The following is a 20,560-nucleotide window of genomic DNA, read 5'->3' as shown; positions in this document are numbered from 1 at the left end:
GTTTATCTCCAGTTCTCTCCATATAGAACATTACTCTATGATAGATTTTCTCAAGAGAAGGGAAATTGATACTGCAAATCAAAAAAAGTCACTAGTTAATTTCAAGGAGCTTCCTTTATCAATGGCATTGGCTTATATTGCTAGTTTACCTATTTAGAACTAGGTATATTCAGACATTGAAGACTGAATAATTTGGCCATGGGTGTAACATGATGTTAATGGTAAAGTATAAAAAGTCAACCAATTAGATGGCTGTCTGATACTTACTCTTTTACTTGTTTCAGTCATTTGACTGCGGCCATGCTGGAGCACTGCCTTTAGTCGAGCAAATCGACCCCAGGACTTATTCTATCGGTCACTTTTGCCGAACCGCTAAGTTATGGGGACGTAAACACACCAGCATCGGTTGTCAAGCGATGTTGGGGGGACAAACACAGACACACATACATATATATATATATATACGACGGGCTTCTTTCAGTTTCCGTCTACTAAATCCACTCACAAGGCTTTGGTCGGCTTGAGGCTATAGTAGAAGACACTTGCCCAAGGTGTCACGCAGTGGGACTGAACCCAGAACCATGTGGTTGGTAAGCAAGCTACTTACCACACAGCCACTCCTGCGCCTATGTGCGTTGTTCTTAATTAATTTGCTTTTACTACATTATATCATTATAAAATTAACGTAATGAAATTTCTGTTTCAATTTTCTCTTCATCATTTCTACTTTGGGAGAGTCATTATATCAATAATAATAACCACACACACTGGTTCAATATCACTTCTTTATTGTTAGTCAATCAATTAAATATTTAACCAACTAACTGATCAATTGTTTATCTAATGGGTTGGTTAAACAATCAATCAGTTGTTGTTTGTAAAAGTCCTTTCATCACTATTCATAAACTCATCAATGACATGCCCTCTCTCTTCAAGGTCTACTTTGAGTCTGTATTTTTAAAAATGTCATTAAAAAATGGTTCTTCATTCTCTGGGTCAATATTTCTTCATATTCTTTCACCATATGAAATAGATGTTCAACTTACTTTATTTCATAATTCCTGCTTTTATTTTTTCATACCATTTTTTAGTCTTAATTCTCTTTTGTTTGTTCTAATTAGTTAATCCTAATTATCTTTAGCTTTAGCTGTACTTATGATTTCTTTTGTTTGCACTATTACTCTGTCCCAACCTACATTAGTTTACTGAACTTCAGTGTCACTCCCAACCTGTCAACTTTGTCTCTTCATTTCTCTCTCTCTCTCTCTCTCTCCTCACTCTCAATGGGATCTATCTCTATCTACATACATCTGTTTAATTGTCATCATTTCTTCTTTCTTTTCTTTCTTATTTCCACAATCAACTAATGGAGATCATCCTAAGAGAGGTTTGGCTTCTAAAGCCGCAGCCAAGAGTTTGTCTATTAGCTTTAGATATTTCAAATTGCATATGCCTAATACAATGTAGAGAGGACTCTAAACCCAGTATGACAACCTCTCTAGAGCTGGTACCATGATAAAACTAGTTGGCAGACCTAAATAATTGCTTGGTTTAACAATATCATTTGGCTCTTGGATGACCTTCGTTGATCCCATTCTGCTGCAAGCTTTTAAATCAGGACTCTTTTATGATATACTACTTCCAACTGTACCTCTCCTCCCTTTGCATAGCATCTATTCATTAGGGAGTTCAGATAGAAGTGGTTTTCCAGGGAAAGACTACTGCCAGATGTGTCAGGAATCCAATCTTTGAAAATTACTCTGAGAGGCTGCCTCAGCTTTTGGCAGTCCTACTTGCAGACACTGACTTCCAACTGAATTAATTACAGAGATTGTAGTAGCAGTTAGCAGCAACCCTTGATTCTTAGTTTCTTTCTCTTTTTTGCCTCTTCAATGTCAAAGGACCTACAAAGGTCATAGGTTCTATCCTTTTCCCTTCAGCTAAGCTATTAAAACAAAATACCTATTCTCTCTAGAATAACAACAGAAACATTTTCAAATTTTGATAATGATACATGGCTCTTTTTAATGGGAACAAAAATAAGAAGAGACTGTAATTTTAAGTGGGGAACTAGAGAAACTAAAATATTGTTAAAACTTTGTGATAAAAAAAAGACAGTTAACTACCTGAAGTAAGTCACGACCTTTAGAATTAAGTTTTGGAACCACTTGAGGCCATGTTGTGCTCACATGGTAAATTGGATAAGACTGAAATAGAAAGTAATTAAGACAAATAAGAACCAGAGGCAAATTATTTATATTACTTGCTAATACCTAATTTCCTACACAGCTTTATCTAACAATTTTCCTTTATTCTTTATTTGATACCTTTTTCTATAAGGAAAGCTGTATTCTCTTTCAAGGTAATAGTTTCAATCTTATTTAAACACTTAAAAGCAATTAAGCTACTTTCATTGTTTGTAGATAAATAAGGTTTATGCAAGAGAATAAGTTGCCAAAAAAAACTGAGGGATGGATCATAATGAGAGATGCTATAAGGAGTTAAAAATGCCTTTCAATACAAAATTAGAAGTAAAGGAGAAAAGCTGATTGATTTCATCATGAAAAGTTTTCAAAAGTTGCCACTAGCAAGAAAAATTTGTTGGCATTGCAAGCCGAGTCTTTCTGATGTTGAAAACTTTTTGGTCTGTATTTTTGGTATGAGGAGTTCTCATTGTCATACATCGATATGTTTAGACTAGTATCCTCATCAATGTTGAAATAGTCATAACATTTTGGCTAGAGTATCATCTGATCTTCATTGTCTGATGTATTCAGTAATGTACTAAGAATTTTGAGCAGAGCACTTTATTCACTTCACAAAGGTAGGTTATTCTCATTCTGTTGTCCATATCAAGGATATTCTCATATAAATTATTCATAAGCTTGTGATGCTGCTTATGTATTTCACTCAAAGCAGGGAATGTTCTCTCCCTTTTAGACTGACAGATCTAGGGATTCAACTGTTCACCAGAGTTATTACAACATATATTCACACGGCACTCAGATCTTATAGTCACTGAGCCACAGTCCTGCAGAAAAACTGGGTCATGGAAATTAGAAACTTTAAACCTATCTTTTTTATTTTTTGTTTTCAGCTAAAGATTCTTTTTCATTTAAAGGTTTTTGTATGGTATTTATCTTCATGCTAAGCCTATTGCAAAGAGTCCAACATATGTGCTGATTTGTTCAGTTGTCTTACTTCTCAGAGTTGTTTCTATCTTTTATTCCACAAGATTTGATGATTTCTCTTTTCCCGCCACTAATAATCAGCCATGCTTGGTTTCTCCATCTCCATATGAATTATCGCTTAACAATACTGTTTAGCTTTACATTGCAGGAGTGATTGGTGCTACCTTTATATTCCCTGTCACATTGGTATGCGATGAACTATATTCAGTTCTTGGTCTTGGTTTCTTTTGATGGAAGCTTTGTTTGGAGTGATGTCTGTGAAGGGTAGACCTACTTTTGGATATTGATCTGATGATGTACAAACTCCTGAAGATCTGAATTTTTTTCCTAACATTCCTCCAATGTAAGTTAGACACAGAATATCAGTTTTTTTTTTTTAACTAACATTCTCAACAGAGAAGAACCTGCTTAATTCTGATCATCTTTGGTTGGTAAGTGCTTCCTGGCACTATTTCAGAGTAGGTCATGGTTATAAACTAATTAAGATAACTGCTTGAAATTATACAGTTGTTTTGACCGCTTTGCTTCTAGAATGTCTGTTATACTCCTCTGATTTCTCTATAAATACTAGTGTTCATTTTTAAAATATCATTTAATTATCATGTTGGTTATTGAATAGATCATCATCAAGGTTTTACCTTACCTGTTTATACCGGTTTAGAATTTTACCTGAGGATGGTGGATTTATGCTCTTCCGCTATCTGGGCGACCAAGTTAGTAGTGGGGGTGGGTGCGCTGAAAGTGTAGCTGCTAGAATAAGAATAGCCTGGGCAAAGTTTAGAGAGCTCTTACCCCTGCTGGCGACAAAGGGACTCTCACTCAGAGTAAAAGGCAGACTGTATGACACATGCGTACGAACAACCATGCTACATGGCAGTGAAACATGGGCTGTAACTGCTGAGGACATACGTAAGCTCGCAAGGAATGAAGCCAGTATGCTCCGTTGGATGTGTAATGTCAATGTGAATACCCGTCAGAGTGTAAGTATCTTGAGAGAAAAGCTGAACATTAGAAGCATCAGTTGTGGCGTGCAAGAGAGACGATTGCGCTGGTATGGACATGTGGTGAGAATGGAGGAGGATAGCTGCGTGAAAAAGTGCCACACCCTAACAGTTGAGGGAACCCGTGGAAGAGGTAGGCCCAGGAAGACCTGGGCTGAGGTGGTGAGGCAAGACCTTCATACATTGGGCCTCACCGAGGCGATGACTACTGACCGAGACCTTTGGAAATGTGCTGTGCGTGAGAAGACCCGGCAAGCCAAGTAAGATCGTTGCCAGTGCCCCTGGACTGGTTCTTGTGCGGGTGGCACATGAGATGCACCATTTTGAGCGTGGCCGTTGCCAGTACCGCCTGACTGGCTCCTGTAGGATTTTCGAGCGAGATCGTTGCCAGTGCCCCTGGACTGGCTTGTGCGGGTGGCACATAAAAGACACCATTTCGAGCGTGGCCGTTTTCGTGCGGGTGACACGTAAAAGCACCCACTACACTCTCTGAGTGGTTGGCGTTAGGAAGGGCATCCAGCTGTAGAAACTCTGCCAAATCAGACTGGAGCCTGGTGTTGCCATCCGGTTTCACCAGTCCTCAGTCAAATCGTCCAACCCATGCTAGCATGGAAAGCGGACGTTAAACGATGATGATGATGATGATGATGTAATCTATGACTGCATCAATAAAATGCTACCAAAACAGCTGTAGTAAATTTTAAGCCCCGTTTGTGTTGTTCTTTTTATACCTAAACCACACTTGGCAACAACCTGAGTTGGATCTACAGTTTATATTGGATTTTCTACCTATATATACATATATATAATAATAATAATAATATTAGGGATAAAATCCAAAATTACAGGTAAAAATTCAATTAAAATCAATTTATTAAAAATTAAAATTAAATTAAGTTTCAAAATATAAAATATATATAAATATATAGTTTTAGGGAAAAAAAACCAAGGTTCATGAACTCATCGATGAAAATCCACTGTCACATATAGAAAAATTAATAATTAAAACGCACAATAAATAAGTATAATATAATACAAAGTAAATATCATAAGATAAAGATAATAAAATGACTACACGTGTTTCATAACCAATTTTCAAATAGAAAGAAAATTTAAATCGATTAAAATCGATTAAAACTATCGAAAATCAATTCTATTCAAAAATATAGCTAATCTTCAGGTCAAAATACAACAATAATAATAAATGAATGTATATATCAACCAACAATAAATAACAAATGGATGTATATAAAATACTTATTATATAAAGATAGAAAAATATTATTAAAAATATCAAAATAATAAACATTCCATAATCAACCCTACGTCCATTATAAAATAAACTAACAAGTATATTATATGCAAAAACCAACTTAAACAAATTTTTTTGTTTAAAATGCAATTTGAACGAAGTTTAAGATTAAAATAATAAAGATAGTATTAGCACATATTTAAACGATGCAATAGTTTAAGCTAGACTATTTAAGACTAAAAACGTTTATTTATAAGAAGTCTAGTGAAAATATTCCGTAAAGTATAGGAATAGAAATATGAATGAAAACATTATTATGAATGAATGATTAAACTTTATATAACTTAAATCATAATTAAAAAACATTAACGATATTGTATAAACAAAGAAATTAAAATAAAAAGACTAGGTATTTATCGCATAAAACAGTATTAATCGAAAATATTTCAACCCTAATCAAATCGAAGTCTTATTTTAGGCTAAAATGGTACTCTTACTTCTAAATAATTTAGTATTAAATAAGGTATCGATTAAAATTATCATTAAAAATCAATTGAATAATAAAAAAATACAAGAATACTTATTTTTTTCGAACAATGATATACAGTCGTTAAACAAAGTAAAAACTATACTAATCAAAATGTTGTTGTAGTTCAAACTGAAACTTAGACGTTAAACTCAGAACTAAAGGTTTATTAGAAATAAAAATATGAATGAAAAAATTATTATGAATGAAAGATTAAACTTTATATAGCTTAAGTCATAATAAAAAAAACCCATTAACGATACTGTATAAACAAAGAAATAAAAAAGACTAGTTATTTATCGCATAAAATAGAATGAAATATTAAACAGTATAAATTGAAAATATTTCAACCCTAATCAAATCGAAGTCTTATTTTAGGTTAAAATGATACTCTTACTTCTAAATAATTTAGTGTTAAATAAGGTATCGATTAAAAATAATCTTTAAAAATCAATTGAATAATATAAAAATACAAGAATACATATTATTTTCAAACAATGATATAAAGTCGTTTAACAAAGTAAATGCTATACTTATTGTCACTAATTGTGACTGCCAAGGCACTTATATTTGCAAGAAAAAGCTAAAAACTCTTAATGCTGTAAGACATGCACAAAATATATGGGAGATAACCACCCCATAAGCGTCTCCAGAATCACTGGACTAGACTAGTTTCACCTACCAGTCATAACATAGGCTTGTCAGTAGTAACTACTCAAATGTTTGATAGTTTGGTTAAATTTGGCCGATTTCATGGGACAGTTATCTCTCCTGTCAGTGCATATATATATATATATACATATATATATATATATATATATATATATATTGCATGCTTCTTACAGCATTAAAAGTTTTTAACTCTTATTTCTTGCAATATAGGTACTCTGGCACCCTCAGTCACAGTTAGTGACAATAAAATTTTTCCTTTATGGTATTATATTGTGCCTAGCTGTTTTTATTTATTTCTAATATACACATTAGCATTACACTAAATCAACCATAATTTTTTATGGTGAAAATATATACACTAACAGCTAGATTTAGCCAAACTATCAAGCACTTGTGTAGTCACTACTGACGAGCCAAAGACTGATAAGCGAAACTAGTCTAGTCTAGTGATCCTAGAGACACTCATGGGGCAGTCATCTCCCTTGTCATCGCATATACATTGTGCACACCTTACAGCACAATATTAAAATTGTGCTTCTTGCAATATAGGTGCTTCAGCACCCTCAGCCACAATTAGAGACAATAATTTTTTTCCTTTAATGGTATTATAACCTAATGGTTATTTTTACCACACTGTGAACTCAATTTTATAGTACCTAGCCAATCCTGTTGTCTTATGTGTTGATGCTCCTAGATTCTAATGGCACCTAATAATGTAACTAATATATATATATATATATATATATATATATATTCATTGGCCTAGAGATTCAATTCTTAGTCACCAGGTAAACCAATATTTTGACAGTTAATCCTTGTATTTCCATTTCTATTGTTTGATCAATCAGGGTTAACTTGGTGATAAATAACATTGTTGACCTCTGCCTGTCTTTCTCATTTCTCTCTTTTCCTTTCCAATTCTTCTTTATTAAGCCCTCATTATGCTGGCATACTACAGATGAAGACTGGGTTGTATCAACTTGACGATGTCCAGATTTATCTTTCTACTTCCTGAACCTGACCTCAATTGTCCTCTATCTTTTTTGATCGCTGCCTTGTCTTTCTCATCCCTTTTCTTTTTTTATCAATAAAACACCATCAGCACAGCATTCTATCTCACATCTCTGTCCTAATATGTTCAGTTTTATAAGTAAACTTCATGCTTTCACATAGCTTTATTTGCTTCAACTTTTATTGTTAACTTTGTCCATTACATATTTTTAGTTAATAACCAGGAGTTACTTTCTGGTTAAAGATTGTGGATATGAAAACCTTTCACACTGAACCTCGAAAAGGAAAGTAAAAAAGAGAGAACTAAGCAATGATGAGCATCCATTTCCATACTTACAAAACTAAGCTATGTAAGTAGATGTCACATATATGTCAATTTACACGTATGCACATGCACACGTGCACACACACACACACACAGACATTTCCATAAAATTCAAGATTCCGAGGAAGAAATCACTAAATTCACTACAACTTCTTACCTTATAATCAGGAAGCTGACTAACACCAGGCCATGTGTCTTCAATTGGTGTGCCAAGTAATCTTTGAAAATTACAAAATAAAGTTGTGAACTTAGAACTAAAATCCAAGCGGAGAAAGAAGTAAAAATAAAGTGTACAGTGTAAAGATATAGATGTAAAAATATTGAACGTTTCTTTTACTTAAACTTACTTTAGTAAATATGACTTAAGTCAAGTGATATTTCATTGGTAATGGGAAAGATTTGCTGCATTTGTTCGCTCAACAAATGCAGCTAATCTACTTCCTGGTAAAACTGACCTAACTTTAACAAATGTATTTTTGCCCATCTCAAATACCACCAACCTTGTTAACAGAATTCTAGCATCTAAGATGTTACTTTATTGTCAAAGATATCTTTTATTAGAAGTTATCCAAAGAAAGAAGATAACACAGCATACTCATGAGTAATGGAAGGAAAATATAAATTAACACACACACACACGATTCTACTGAAAGTAATGCAAAAATGGGTATAGCCTTTTTATTAATTACCATGGGTTGTTCATATTGCACTTGGTGATAGAGTAGATTCTTCCTCTCTAATAATATTTCTTCTTTATTGCAGGCAAATAATGGATGCCAAGTGGAAACAATGTGCTGGCATAGAATTCTTGATGAAAGAGGGAGTGGTTATATCCACAGAAAGCTATAACTTGTTTACAAAGATACCATTCATTTAAGCAATGTTCAAAGATGGATGAAAAAGATTAAAGCAGGGGAAAGCAGCATTGAATATAAACCAGGCAGTAGGGAACCATCAGCTGTGGCTACTGACATGAATCACCAACAAGTGGACAAATGGATTCAGATCAAGACAGAATTTGGGTATTGTAGAGTATATAGAAAGTGAATACCTCAGCAGCTGACATTTGATTTGAAGAAGACAAGGGTGGAAGTCTGTTCTGATTTAGTAGAGATGTTTAAAGCCAGTTGAGACATGTTTTTTTTCCCCTCTGATCTGGCACCAGGGAATGAAATACAAGCATATCTTTCGAATTTGGAAATGAATGCCAAGTTCATGGAATGTCATTACACCTCTTCTCTAAGACCTAAAAAGTTCAAGAGCCAGTGACTGGCATAGTAAGTCAGGTTGGTTAATTTGGAGTATGACAAGGGTATTATTCTCCTTGATTTTCTGGAGCATGGCTGTAATGTGAACAGCAGTATTGAGATACTCAAAGAGTTGTTTGGAGGAAGAGACTGAATAAGAATCTGAAAACTTTCTACATTCACCATGACAATGCTTGACCTCACACAACTTTGGCAACAAATCAGGCAATTGGAAAACTGGACTGTGAAGAAAGTGGTATAACTAAGCACACCTGAATGATTTTTAAAAAAGAATTAAGAAGTGAGTTCACTGATGATGTAAACCCATGCCAGCATAGAAAGTGGAGGTATATCATGTGATAATGACAATAACAACATACATCACTTTTTCTCTATCTCTTCCCCTAATTATACTGCTCATGCTGTTTTAGTTTCCAATCTTCTTACTAATAATATGTAGCTACCTATCACTGTCTCTCTTTTCATTATTTCCCCCTTTATTATTCTCTTTCACCCATCACTCATTTTTTCCTATCACACTTTCTCTTTCAGTACCTTCTCATCCTGGTTCCCTCTTTGTCATCACTCTCTTGTCTAATTATCCTCTCAATCATGTTGCCTTGAATAAATGCAGACTGCATAGAGTAAAAATAACTCTTTTGTGTTGTAGAAGACAAGGCAACCTCTTTAGTGCTGCTGTTGAAAACAAATGGAAACAATGTAGAGATAGAAGTCTCTGGTTTCATGAAAATGTACATCCAGTGCACATTGCAAAGTAGTTATTGCTAGGAAGGGGATTTGGCCATAGATACCATGCCTAAAATGTAGAGTACAAATAATACCTGGCCCCAGTACTCTCTAAGAAGATAGTAACTCCAAATGAGAACTGACTCACACTATGCTGGCCCTCTTTGCAGCATTGGAAATGGACATAAAATGATGACGCTGTACATATAGTGCTGTTGGATGGCAGTATCAGAGCACCGAGTATAAATATTCTGTGGTATTAAGTCTTTTGTCAGTTCCATCTTATAACCTCTTAACTTTGTCCATTGTTAGTAAAAATAAGACTGGAGTTGATAACTCAACTAAAACCCATAAATGTCATGCCCCAATATGGGAACAGTCCAGTAAGTGAAACCAGTAAGAAAGTGTGTATGTGCACTTGTGCATATCTGTGAGTATGTGATTATGTATTTGTACATATGTACATATATATGAATGTGTGTGAGTGTATGTGTATGCATATGTACATATATACATATTTAGAAATATGTGTGTGTAATTAATTACAAGATCTGATTGACCAAATATATGACACAAAATTTCATATGTACAAGAACTCGATCAAATAATATCAAAATATTTTATACAAGTCTTGCTGGAAAGTTGAACATTTGGTATCATGGCAAATTTTACAATCTTTTCAATAGAAAACATGATTCCTAAATATTTCAAATCCTAGTGTACTTTCTATAGTACTCCTTTTATTGTATGAAAAATAGAGCTATTAAGAGTTCTTGGCCAGTAATACAGTGAAAATGCAGTGAAGAGATAAAATATGGTGACCTGCCAACTGTTAAGCTAACACCTAATCAGTCCACTACTAATTTTACATCAATAAAACTCCTTATATCAATTTGAAACTTTATATAGAATGTTGCCTGGTTTTAGAAAATACCAACTAAATATATGTAATTTTTACTCTTAACTATGAGGATAAAAATCAACTAAAAAACATATAAAATTTTACTTGAAAATTCTCTTCAGTTGATCATCAACATCATTTCCAGGAAATAAAGGCCGTCCAGCATTAGCCAACTCTAAAAGAAAAAGTAAGTTATTTCTAAACAATAAAATCCATAATAATATAAATTTTAAAAGCAGGAAGACAAATTTAACTAAAATAGTTTATAAGTTTAAATAATGCTGAAGTTTTGCTTTCTTGAGATAAAAAAGACAAACTGCTACCTTTAGTGACAGATTAATACTTGGCTATTCAATTAATAATCAGATACAAATGGTGGTCAATTAGGGGAATTATAAGAGCATTGGACAGATGCTTTGTGCCAATTGTTCTGGTTCTTTATGTTCTGAATTCAAATCCCACCAAAGTCAACTTTGTCTTTCATTCCTCTAGGGCTGATGCATAAAATACCAGTCATCTACTAAGAGTATGTGAGAGTAATTCTAGCCATGTACAAGATTGCAGTAAGTTAGAATTACCATAGAATTCACTAACTACTTTAGTGTACAGGTATATGCTCACCAGAGCTCTGATCTCAGCTGACAAGTCCTTGATAGGACTGAATATCATTGGAAGTGTTTTTGTAAACTTATGGGCTGGTTCTCAAAGCAGAAGTAGTAGAAGACTTACAGAGAAAGCTTTCAACTTGGTAGAAGGGTCTAGAATCTAGTATAGCAAAGACTAAAATTCTGATTTGTAATAAAACTCTTGAGATCTTCCTATTATCTGTAAAGTGGCCTTACTCGTTATGTGAAAAAAATAGAACTCTCAAACTGTTTATTCAGTGCACACAATAGGTATTATGGACTTCCTGAAAGACAGGCGCCCAGCACTCCAAATGTAATAGATGCGTAGTAGTAGTAGTAGTAGTAGTAGTAGTAGTAGTAGTAGTAGTACTGGTGGTGGTGGTGGTGGTGGTGGTAGTAGTAGTAGCTGCAGCAGCAGTTGCAGAGGCAGCAGTGGCAACATCATCATCATCATCGTTTAACATCCGCTTTCCATGCTAGCATGGGTTGGATGATTTGACTGAGGACTAGTGGACCAGGTGGCTACACCAGGCTCCAATCTGATTTGGCAGAGTTTCTACAGCTGGATGCCCTTCCTAATGCCAACCACTCCAAGAGTGTAGTGGGTGCTGACGAAGGCCAGTCAGGCGGTACTGGCAACAGCCAGCAGTAGCAAGTCATAGCAGCAGTAACAGCAGCCATGAAATCAAGTCCATGAATAGTTCAGGCATCTGATTTGTAGAGGAGGTGATTGTAGATATAACAGACAACTTGAGCACAAAAGAGCTGGCATGGGTTGGATAGTTAAATAGAAACCAATGAGTAAGACGATTTTTATTTGTATAGCTTTTATCTGCATGCATGGAAGATGGACATTAAATGATGATGAGCTTCTAGAGCTGGATGCTCTTTCTAATGCTAACCACTTTACAAAGTGTACTGGGTGTTTTTTTCATGGCACCAGCACTAGTAAGTTTCTCAAGTACATGCAAAACAAAACCCCTCAACATATTGGGATATATTATTGAAGGAAACAAAAGTATGATGAAGGGACAGAAACAGGTGTCTTGCTGAAAAGATTAATACATGGCTGAGAGAGAGAGAGAGAGAGAGAGAGAGAGAGAGAGAGAGAAAGTGAAATTTCTTCAAGGTACAAGGTGAATATAAGAGAGAATAGGGATAGAGGAACAAAAAAGTGGGTGAGTAGGTGTGAAAAGAGGTTGTGTGTGCATGTATGTGTCTATGAGTTAGTTTGCATTTGTGCTTCTCTGAAAATTGCCAATTAACAAGTAGTGACATCATCATTTCTCCAATCAACGCATTGTTCTTTGGCACTGTAACTTTGAAGATCTGAGGAATAAAAGATCCCTTACTTGAGAAACAGATACAAGTTAGCAACAGGAAGGGCATCCAGCAGTAAAACAACCTCTGATAATATATTCATTTAATCCATGCTAAATGAAGTAAATATAAAATTCATGTTTAACACAATAGGGAAAATGGTTAAAGGTAGAGATATTGAAGTCCTTCATGCATCATATGACAAATATGATATTGCTACAGGCCTCAAAACAATGCTCTAGCATGGTCTCAACTGGATGGGTCATGCCAGTAAGAACTTAGAAAGAAGTCTAGACAGTACAGAGTAGAAGAAAGACAGAAAAAAGTGAGAAGAATTTTCATTAAAGTTGTCTACTATTTGTAGTCCATTTTTCCTCAAATCAAGTTAGCAGAAGCTAATATTGTTTCCAGTTGTATTTTAAAAGTTTGTGTGAAAACTAACAATCTGTAAGATATAATTTAAAACAATGCATTATCGATAACTTATTGAAACACACAGAAACATTTCCAGCTATCTTTTGCTGTCCATTTTTATTATAGATAATATTTCAATGAATCCTCAGCAAGTGTAAGCTACTAAACACTTTGGATACAGTACGCTCTTGGAATATCATCAGAGTAAAACAAAATAAAAACAACTCATCATTCAACTTTTGTCCACATGGATGATGGTTCACTTGCATTTAATGATTCTGCAAAGAAAGAGACTTGGAAACACCACTAAGAAAGGCTGCTAAATGTGAAAAATGAATGGCAGAAACAATTACAGAGGTATCAAATTGTTGGATTAGGTGATGAAAGTTATAGAGAGGGTCATACCCCAATTAATTAGGAAGATTGGATTTGTACCAGACGGGAGCATGACTGATGCTATATTCCTGGTTATGCAACTACAGGAGAAATATCTATCCAAAAATAAACTCTTGTACCTGGCTTTTATTGATAGGGAGACAACCTTTGACAGAGTCCCGCACTCTCTTATCTGGTGGTCAATTTGGAAGCTAGGTATAAATGAGTGGTTGGGGAGAGCTGTACAAGTGAGGGTTAGTAATGAGTATAGTGATGAATTTAGGGTACAAGTAGGGTCCACCAAGGTTTAGTCCTCAGCTCCCTTCTTGTTCATCATAGACCTCCAGGCAATAACAGAGGAATTTAAGATAGGCTGCCTCTGGGAGCTCCTCCATGCTGATGACCTTGTTCTTATAGCCAAATCACTACCAGAACTAGAGAAGAAATTTGAGACATAGATGCAAGGGCCATAAAATCAATCTAGCAAAAACCAAAATCTGAGTAAGTAGGAGAGCAGACAAATCACAAATCCCTCAGGTAGATGGCCCTGCTCCATCTGTAGAAAAGGTGTTGGTTGAAACTCCATAAGATGTACCTGGTGTAAGCTATGGACACATAAGAGGTGCAGCAATATCAGAAGAAAGTTAACAGGGAAAATAGTTTTTGTGTGAAAGGTGCAATTAACACATAAGTACAATTAACACTAAAAATATACAGAAAACAGATTCCATCACATCCCAGTGAGGAAAACTAGAAGTAGTTAGCTTACCTAGGTGACCAAGTCAATAGTGGGAGTGGATACTCTGAGAGCACAGCTGCTACAATAAGAATGGACTGGGCAAAGTTCAGAGGGCTCCTACCTCTGTTGGTAACAAAGAGCCTCTCTCTCAGATTGAAAGGCATACTGTATGATGCTGATGTACAGACAGCCATGAAACATGGGCTGTGACTGCTGAGGACATGCGTAGGCTGGTAAGAAATGAAACTATTATGCTTTACTGGATGTATAATTTCAGTGTGCATGCATGACAGAGTGTAAGTGTCCTGAGAGAAAAGTTGGGCATAAGAGGCATCAGATGTGGTGTGTAAGAGAGATGACTGCACTGGTATGGTCATGTGATACATATGGACAAGGATAGCTGTGTGAAGAAGTGTTGCACTCTAACAGTGGAGGGAACCTGTGGAAGAAGTAAACCCAGGAAGACATGGGATGAGGTGGTGAAGTACGATCTTCGAATGTTGGGCTTCACAGAGGCAATGACAAGTGACTGAGACCTTTGATGATATGCTGTACTTGAGAAGACCCATCAAGCCAAGTGAGATTGCAGTCGTGGCTGATGCCAATGTCATATAACTGGCATGTAAAAAGCACCCTCAAATGTTGGGTAATATGCTGTGCTTGAGAAGACCTGTCAAGCCAAGTGAAATTGTAGTTGTGGACGAAGCAGTGCCATCAAACTTGCACTCAGGCTGGTGATACGTAAAAAGTACCATTCGAGCATTGGGCCTCACTTAGGCAGTGACAGGTAACCAAGACCTTTGGCAATATACCGTGCTTGTGAAGACCTGTCAAACCAAGTGAGATTGTAGTCATGGCCAATACCAGTGTCACATCAATGGTACCCATGCTGGTGGCATGTAAAAAGCACCCTATACACTCTTGGAATGGTTGGCATTAGGAAGGGTATCCAGCCGTAGAAACCATGCCCAGCTTACCAGTTTTCAGTCAAACTGTCCAACCCATGCCAACATGGAAGGTGGACATTAAATGATGATGATGCTGATGTCTGTGCATATGTTCCCTATTTTTCTTATAAAAATGTAAGAATGCTGAATATATGGTTGAGATGTGGGTGTGTAGTATTTATGTGCTCCTGTTTTGTTAACTATAATTATAAAGCCCAAAGTTGCAAAATGTCATCCCTATTTTGAAACTGTAAATCTGAATTAGTAATGTAGATCATCCCTTAAGTGATTTCAAGGGGTGTATAGCTGTCTGAAATCATTAAGCATAGGTTTGCAATCCCAGTTAATTTGTTCCACATACATATTTGTACGAAAATTAAAGTAATGACTCTGAAATATTTAATCTCAAATACATACACATATATGCCACATCATATATTTAAGAAACAGATATCAATATACCACACAGAGTACACAATATCTGGCCTATTAACCACATGGTCAGTACATTTAATGAACATTGTTGTGCTACTCCAATAAGGCAGATTCTAAGTTTGCCTCACTGAAAAGTTTAACTCCAATTTTATGGCTAAATTATCACTTTAGTTGTACAAAAGGGTATCCAGCAGTGAAAACAATTGCTTGAAGAATATGTAAGTCACATAATTTACCTGCAAATATGCACCCTGCTGACCACATATCAATGGATGTTGAATAGAGCTTAGCACCAAATAATACATCAGGAGGACGATACCATAGAGTGACAACCTATAATACATTAAGAAACATGAAAATAATTTATATTAACAAAATATGTATTATAGCGATGCATGATAAAATCACAAAATATAAATTTTTAAATTTTAACATTTTTAAAAAGAAAATGTGCTAAGTTTACAACCTCACCTGAAATAGCTAAAGTATTTGCAGACAGTTTTTTTTTATTCTTGAACATAAATTAGAAAAGGAGTATTGTTTATCATTATGTCCAAGAATGATAAGAAGCATTGCCCATAATCAGCAAGGAATATCTTTGATGAGATGAGTGAAAACTGAAGAACTGCAACTAACAGATGCACTAGAGTAGTTGATGGCAGGGACAACCACAAAATAAAAATCCTGAGATAATTGAATAAATTATTATTGCTACTAGTAGATATATTTTGTTACTGGCGTGATACAAGTAGCACTGGAATCAGACAAAAGGAAAATATTGAGATTACATTTAGAACATGGTAAAAGAAGCTTTGAGAATTACTACATCTGACGTCAACATGTTTCTCATTCCTTACAAAAGAAGATTATGAGACTTGTATAAGAAATGTGATGATATAGAAAACCAAAACATGAGCAATAATGCAGATCTTTCTAGGTATGGACTTGAACAGATGATTCTTGCTAGATTAAAATGTTTCAGGAGTTCACAGATATTTAGAATAAAGGAAGGTGAAGAAAAATGCACAAGAGGAAATAATAAGGTTGAATCTGAAAACACTGAGCATCTCAGACAATAGAAATGAGATGTATAGAGAGATTCTTTATTGCAGGACCATCTACCTATGTAAACATACTATAATTATTTCCATTAAAAGTACAAGGCCACATATTTGAGATTGGAGGAAGACGATAACAATTTGAAGATTGGAATTTTCTTAAGGTACATGAGAATGAAGGTATTCCAGAGACATAAGGGTATATGTGAACTGTTGGAAACAAAATATAAAAACAGTGATACGATAATGGGGCAAAAAGCAAAGAGCAGAGTTCAATGGATGACAGTTTGTGTTTAAATTTTGATCATTTTACCAATCATCACCACATGGAAGATGTATTCAGCCTTGAATGATGTGGCAGAAAATATGTACTCTGCAGGAGACAGTAGGAATATAGGGAGATATCAGTACATTTATCTAGTTAATAATTGAAATCAAGGTAAGAGGAGGAGCATGGATTTGTGTGTTAGATTAAGTACCAGTATAGACTCATATCAAAAATTTGTAATTTTATGATACTTTAGAGGCCTAGTGGTCAAGATGTGGGCTCATGATCATAAGGTTATGGATTCAATTCCTAGACTGGTTGGTGCATTGTGTCCCAGGGCAAGGTTTTATAATTTTATGTTGCATCAGTCTACTCAGTTGAAAATGAGTGCCAGCCTAGTACTGGTGCAACCCTCTATTCCTCTAGCTGTTACATCCTCAATGTTTGGCTGGGTTGAGGATGGGAAGGCTGATGGGTTGTTCTATATCTTCTTGTAACTACATAAGGGCTTTAAATAAACAGACTGGAAGTATCAAGAGAGAAAAATAATTGGGAAGAATTGAGGAGTTGAGTAACTAGGATAAATACATGTTAGTAGGAGGACAAAAGTGAAGGAGAGAAGGTAATTGACATGAAAGCTTGTTAATTTGAGAAATGGAGAAGAGAAAGGTTGTTGAATTGAAATGTTATGGACAGCAAGGAGACATGAAAGTGATCATCTGGTCAATGGTCAGTTTCACAGGTGAATACAAACTTTTGGAATTTACAGGTGATACAGTAAATAAGATTGGTATCAAGGACAGGAGCATTTAAAGATGCTAGGATGTGTGTTGTAGGGGGAAAAGAAGCTTCTAACCAAGAGGCTACACAAGTTTTTGAGTCTTTTGAAGGGGAGAGAAGTGTCTTGGGAAAGTTAGAAGTAGTCTAACAGTCAGAGGAAAGGAGAAAACAGTTATAGAGAATAGTTAAATGAAGCAGAAGTGCTGTGGAAATGTGGTTGAAAACAGAAGTCTATCTTTGGTTGTATACATACAGAATAAAAGAGCTGAGGGTCTGGGCTTGGTAGAGCAGTATTGACTATTGATCATGATAATAATATTTTCTGAGATTAAGGTTAAGTGTGATTAATGATGTGTTAAAGCTGATTTTATATTGCAGTCATTATTTAATGTTCTTTCTATAAAGCACTCAATTTCTGCTACTCAATTAACATATAGACAATGGAATAAGAGATAAAAGTATTGATTAAGTGTCAGCTGTTAAATGTTGGAGTTTACCTGGTGAGTGAAAGTTCAATCACTCAATCAATAAAAAACATACTTCCAGTCTTAAAGAATGAGTAAACATTACATGTAGGAGATTAATGATATGAGAATATCCCTCATATGGGCAAAGAACAATCTACCACCATGGATTTAATAAACAGTTCATCTAAAAATGCTGAGAATATTACCAGATATGAAAGGTGTATGTGACAAAACATTGTAACTATAACAACAACGATAAGGACACTCATCTGAATAGATCAGTATATATATATATATATATATATATATATATATATATATATATATATATATATATATATATATATATATATATCATCATCATCATTGTTTAACGTCCGCTTTCCATACTGGCATGGGTTGGACGGTTTGACTGAGGACTGGTGAGCCAGAGGCTGCACCAGGCCCAATCTGATCTGAAAAAGTTTCTACAGCTGGATGCCCTTCCTAACGCCAACCACCCCGAGAGTGTAGTGGGTACTTTTTACGTGCCACTGGTATGTAAAAGGGCGGTTCTGGCAACGACCACGCTCGAATGTGCTTTTTTCTCACGTGCCACTGGCACATGTGTCGGTAAGGCGACGCTGGCAATGATCACGCTCGAATGGTGCTTTTCACATGTCACCAGCATGGGAGCCAATTAGGTGCGGGCATGGTTGTGTGGTTAGGAAGCTTGCTTCCCAGCTGCATGGTTTTGGGTTCAGTCCCACCGCGTGGCACCTCGGGCAAGTGTCTTCTGCTATAGCTCCGAGCCGACCGAAGCTTTGTGATTGAATTTGGTAGGCAAAAGTTACTGCCATGTGTGTATATGTCTGTGTATGTGCTTGTGCCTCTCTCCCAGAGGGTGAGAGAGGGAATATAATGATATTTCTTAATCTCAAAATTTCAAACAAAAATGTATGTAATATGTGTGTGTGTGTGTGTTGGAGAGAAATGAGATGTTGTGGGAGAGATGTACGTGTGTCTGGATAATGGTACGCTTGCTCTTAGTGATCTTAAAAAGAGGTGTGGAAGAGCTACTATGAAAGGCTATCAAATGTGGAGAATGAATGGGAGAAAGGGAGTATTCCCTATGTGAACCTAAAAGAGGGACCAAGTATCCTAGTTGACAGCAGCATGATAGATAAAGCAATCAAATATATGAAGACAGGGAAGGCCCCTAGTCCAACAGAGGTTACTGCTGAGATGCTCTGGTAGAGTTGGATACTGTCCAGTAACCAGTATAGTTAATCAGGTTATTCAGGAAGGCATAGTCCCTAATGACAAGTGTAGCAGCATCATAGTTAACTGCTAGAAGGGTATGGGAGATGCCTCAGATAAAAGTAATTACAGAGGCATCAAATTGCTGGATCAAGTGATGAAAATTATAGAGAGAGCTATAGACCAATCAATTAGGAACAGAATTAGACTAGATGAAATGCAGTTTGGCTTTGTCCTGGGGAGAAGCACCATGAATGTCATTTTCACAGTCAGGCAACTGCATGAGAAATATTTAGCTATGAACAAGCCACTATTTCTTGATCTAGAGAAAGCCTTCAACAGAGTACCTCACTCTGTAATATGGTGGTCTTTGAGGAAGTTTGGAGTAGACGAATGACTTGTGAAAGCAGTACAGGCCATGTATAGGGGTGCTGTTAGTAAGGTAAGAGCTAGCCAAAAATACAGCGACGAATTTGTGTAAAGGTAGGAGTTCACCAAGGTTCAGTCCTTAGCCCCCTCTTATTCATCAAAGTCCTTCAGGCCACAACAGAGGAATTTAGATCTGGAAGCTCATGGGAACTACTATATGTTAATGATCTTGCCTCATAGCAGAATCTGTAACAGAACTAGAAAAGAAATTCTAGGTGTGGAAACAGAACCTGGGATCAAAGGATCTTAAAGTTAACCTAGCAAAGACCATGGTCCTAGTAAGCAAGAAATCAGATAGGACCCTATCCACTTCAGGTAAATGGCCCTACTTGATGAGTAGGAAAGGTGTAAGTAGAAATTCCATTCAGTGTACTCAAATGTACAAGAGCCATAAAGAATACAATGCACAGGAAAACAATTTCCTCAAATGCTCCAGAGGCTTTCTAGAAGTAGTAGATAATTTCTGCTACAAGGTGACCTAATTAGCAGTGGAGGAAGATGCACCAAAAGTGTAGTTGCTAGAATAAGAGTAGGATGGAGAAAGTTCAGAGAGCTTTTGCCTCTGTCAGCAACTAAAGGTCTCTCTCTCT

The 20,560-nt window shown here is 35.8% G+C and overlaps 1 protein-coding gene across 2 annotated transcripts in view; it reads right to left on the bottom strand.

Annotated features, from left to right (window-relative positions):
• The window catches only part of LOC106880362 (cyclin-dependent kinase 5), an 80,882-nt gene that overhangs the window by 969 nt on the left and 59,353 nt on the right, over positions 1-20,560 (bottom strand). For both annotated transcript variants that reach the window (XM_014930247.3, XM_014930248.3), the window contains exons 7-10: positions 15,966-16,062; positions 10,979-11,048; positions 8,136-8,196; positions 2,127-2,207 (exon numbers count right to left, since the gene is read on the bottom strand). In XM_014930247.3, the coding sequence (XP_014785733.1) occupies positions 2,127-2,207; positions 8,136-8,196; positions 10,979-11,048; positions 15,966-16,062 (309 nt within the window). The remainder of the gene's footprint in view (positions 1-2,126; positions 2,208-8,135; positions 8,197-10,978; positions 11,049-15,965; positions 16,063-20,560) is intronic.

Source organism: Octopus bimaculoides, chromosome 9 (genome assembly GCF_046866305.1).
Source record: "Octopus bimaculoides isolate indiv1 chromosome 9, ASM4686630v1, whole genome shotgun sequence".
Classification (NCBI taxonomy): domain Eukaryota; kingdom Metazoa; phylum Mollusca; class Cephalopoda; order Octopoda; family Octopodidae; genus Octopus; species Octopus bimaculoides.
Note: the sequence above shows the minus strand (reverse complement) of the source record. Positions and strands in the feature narration are given on the sequence as shown.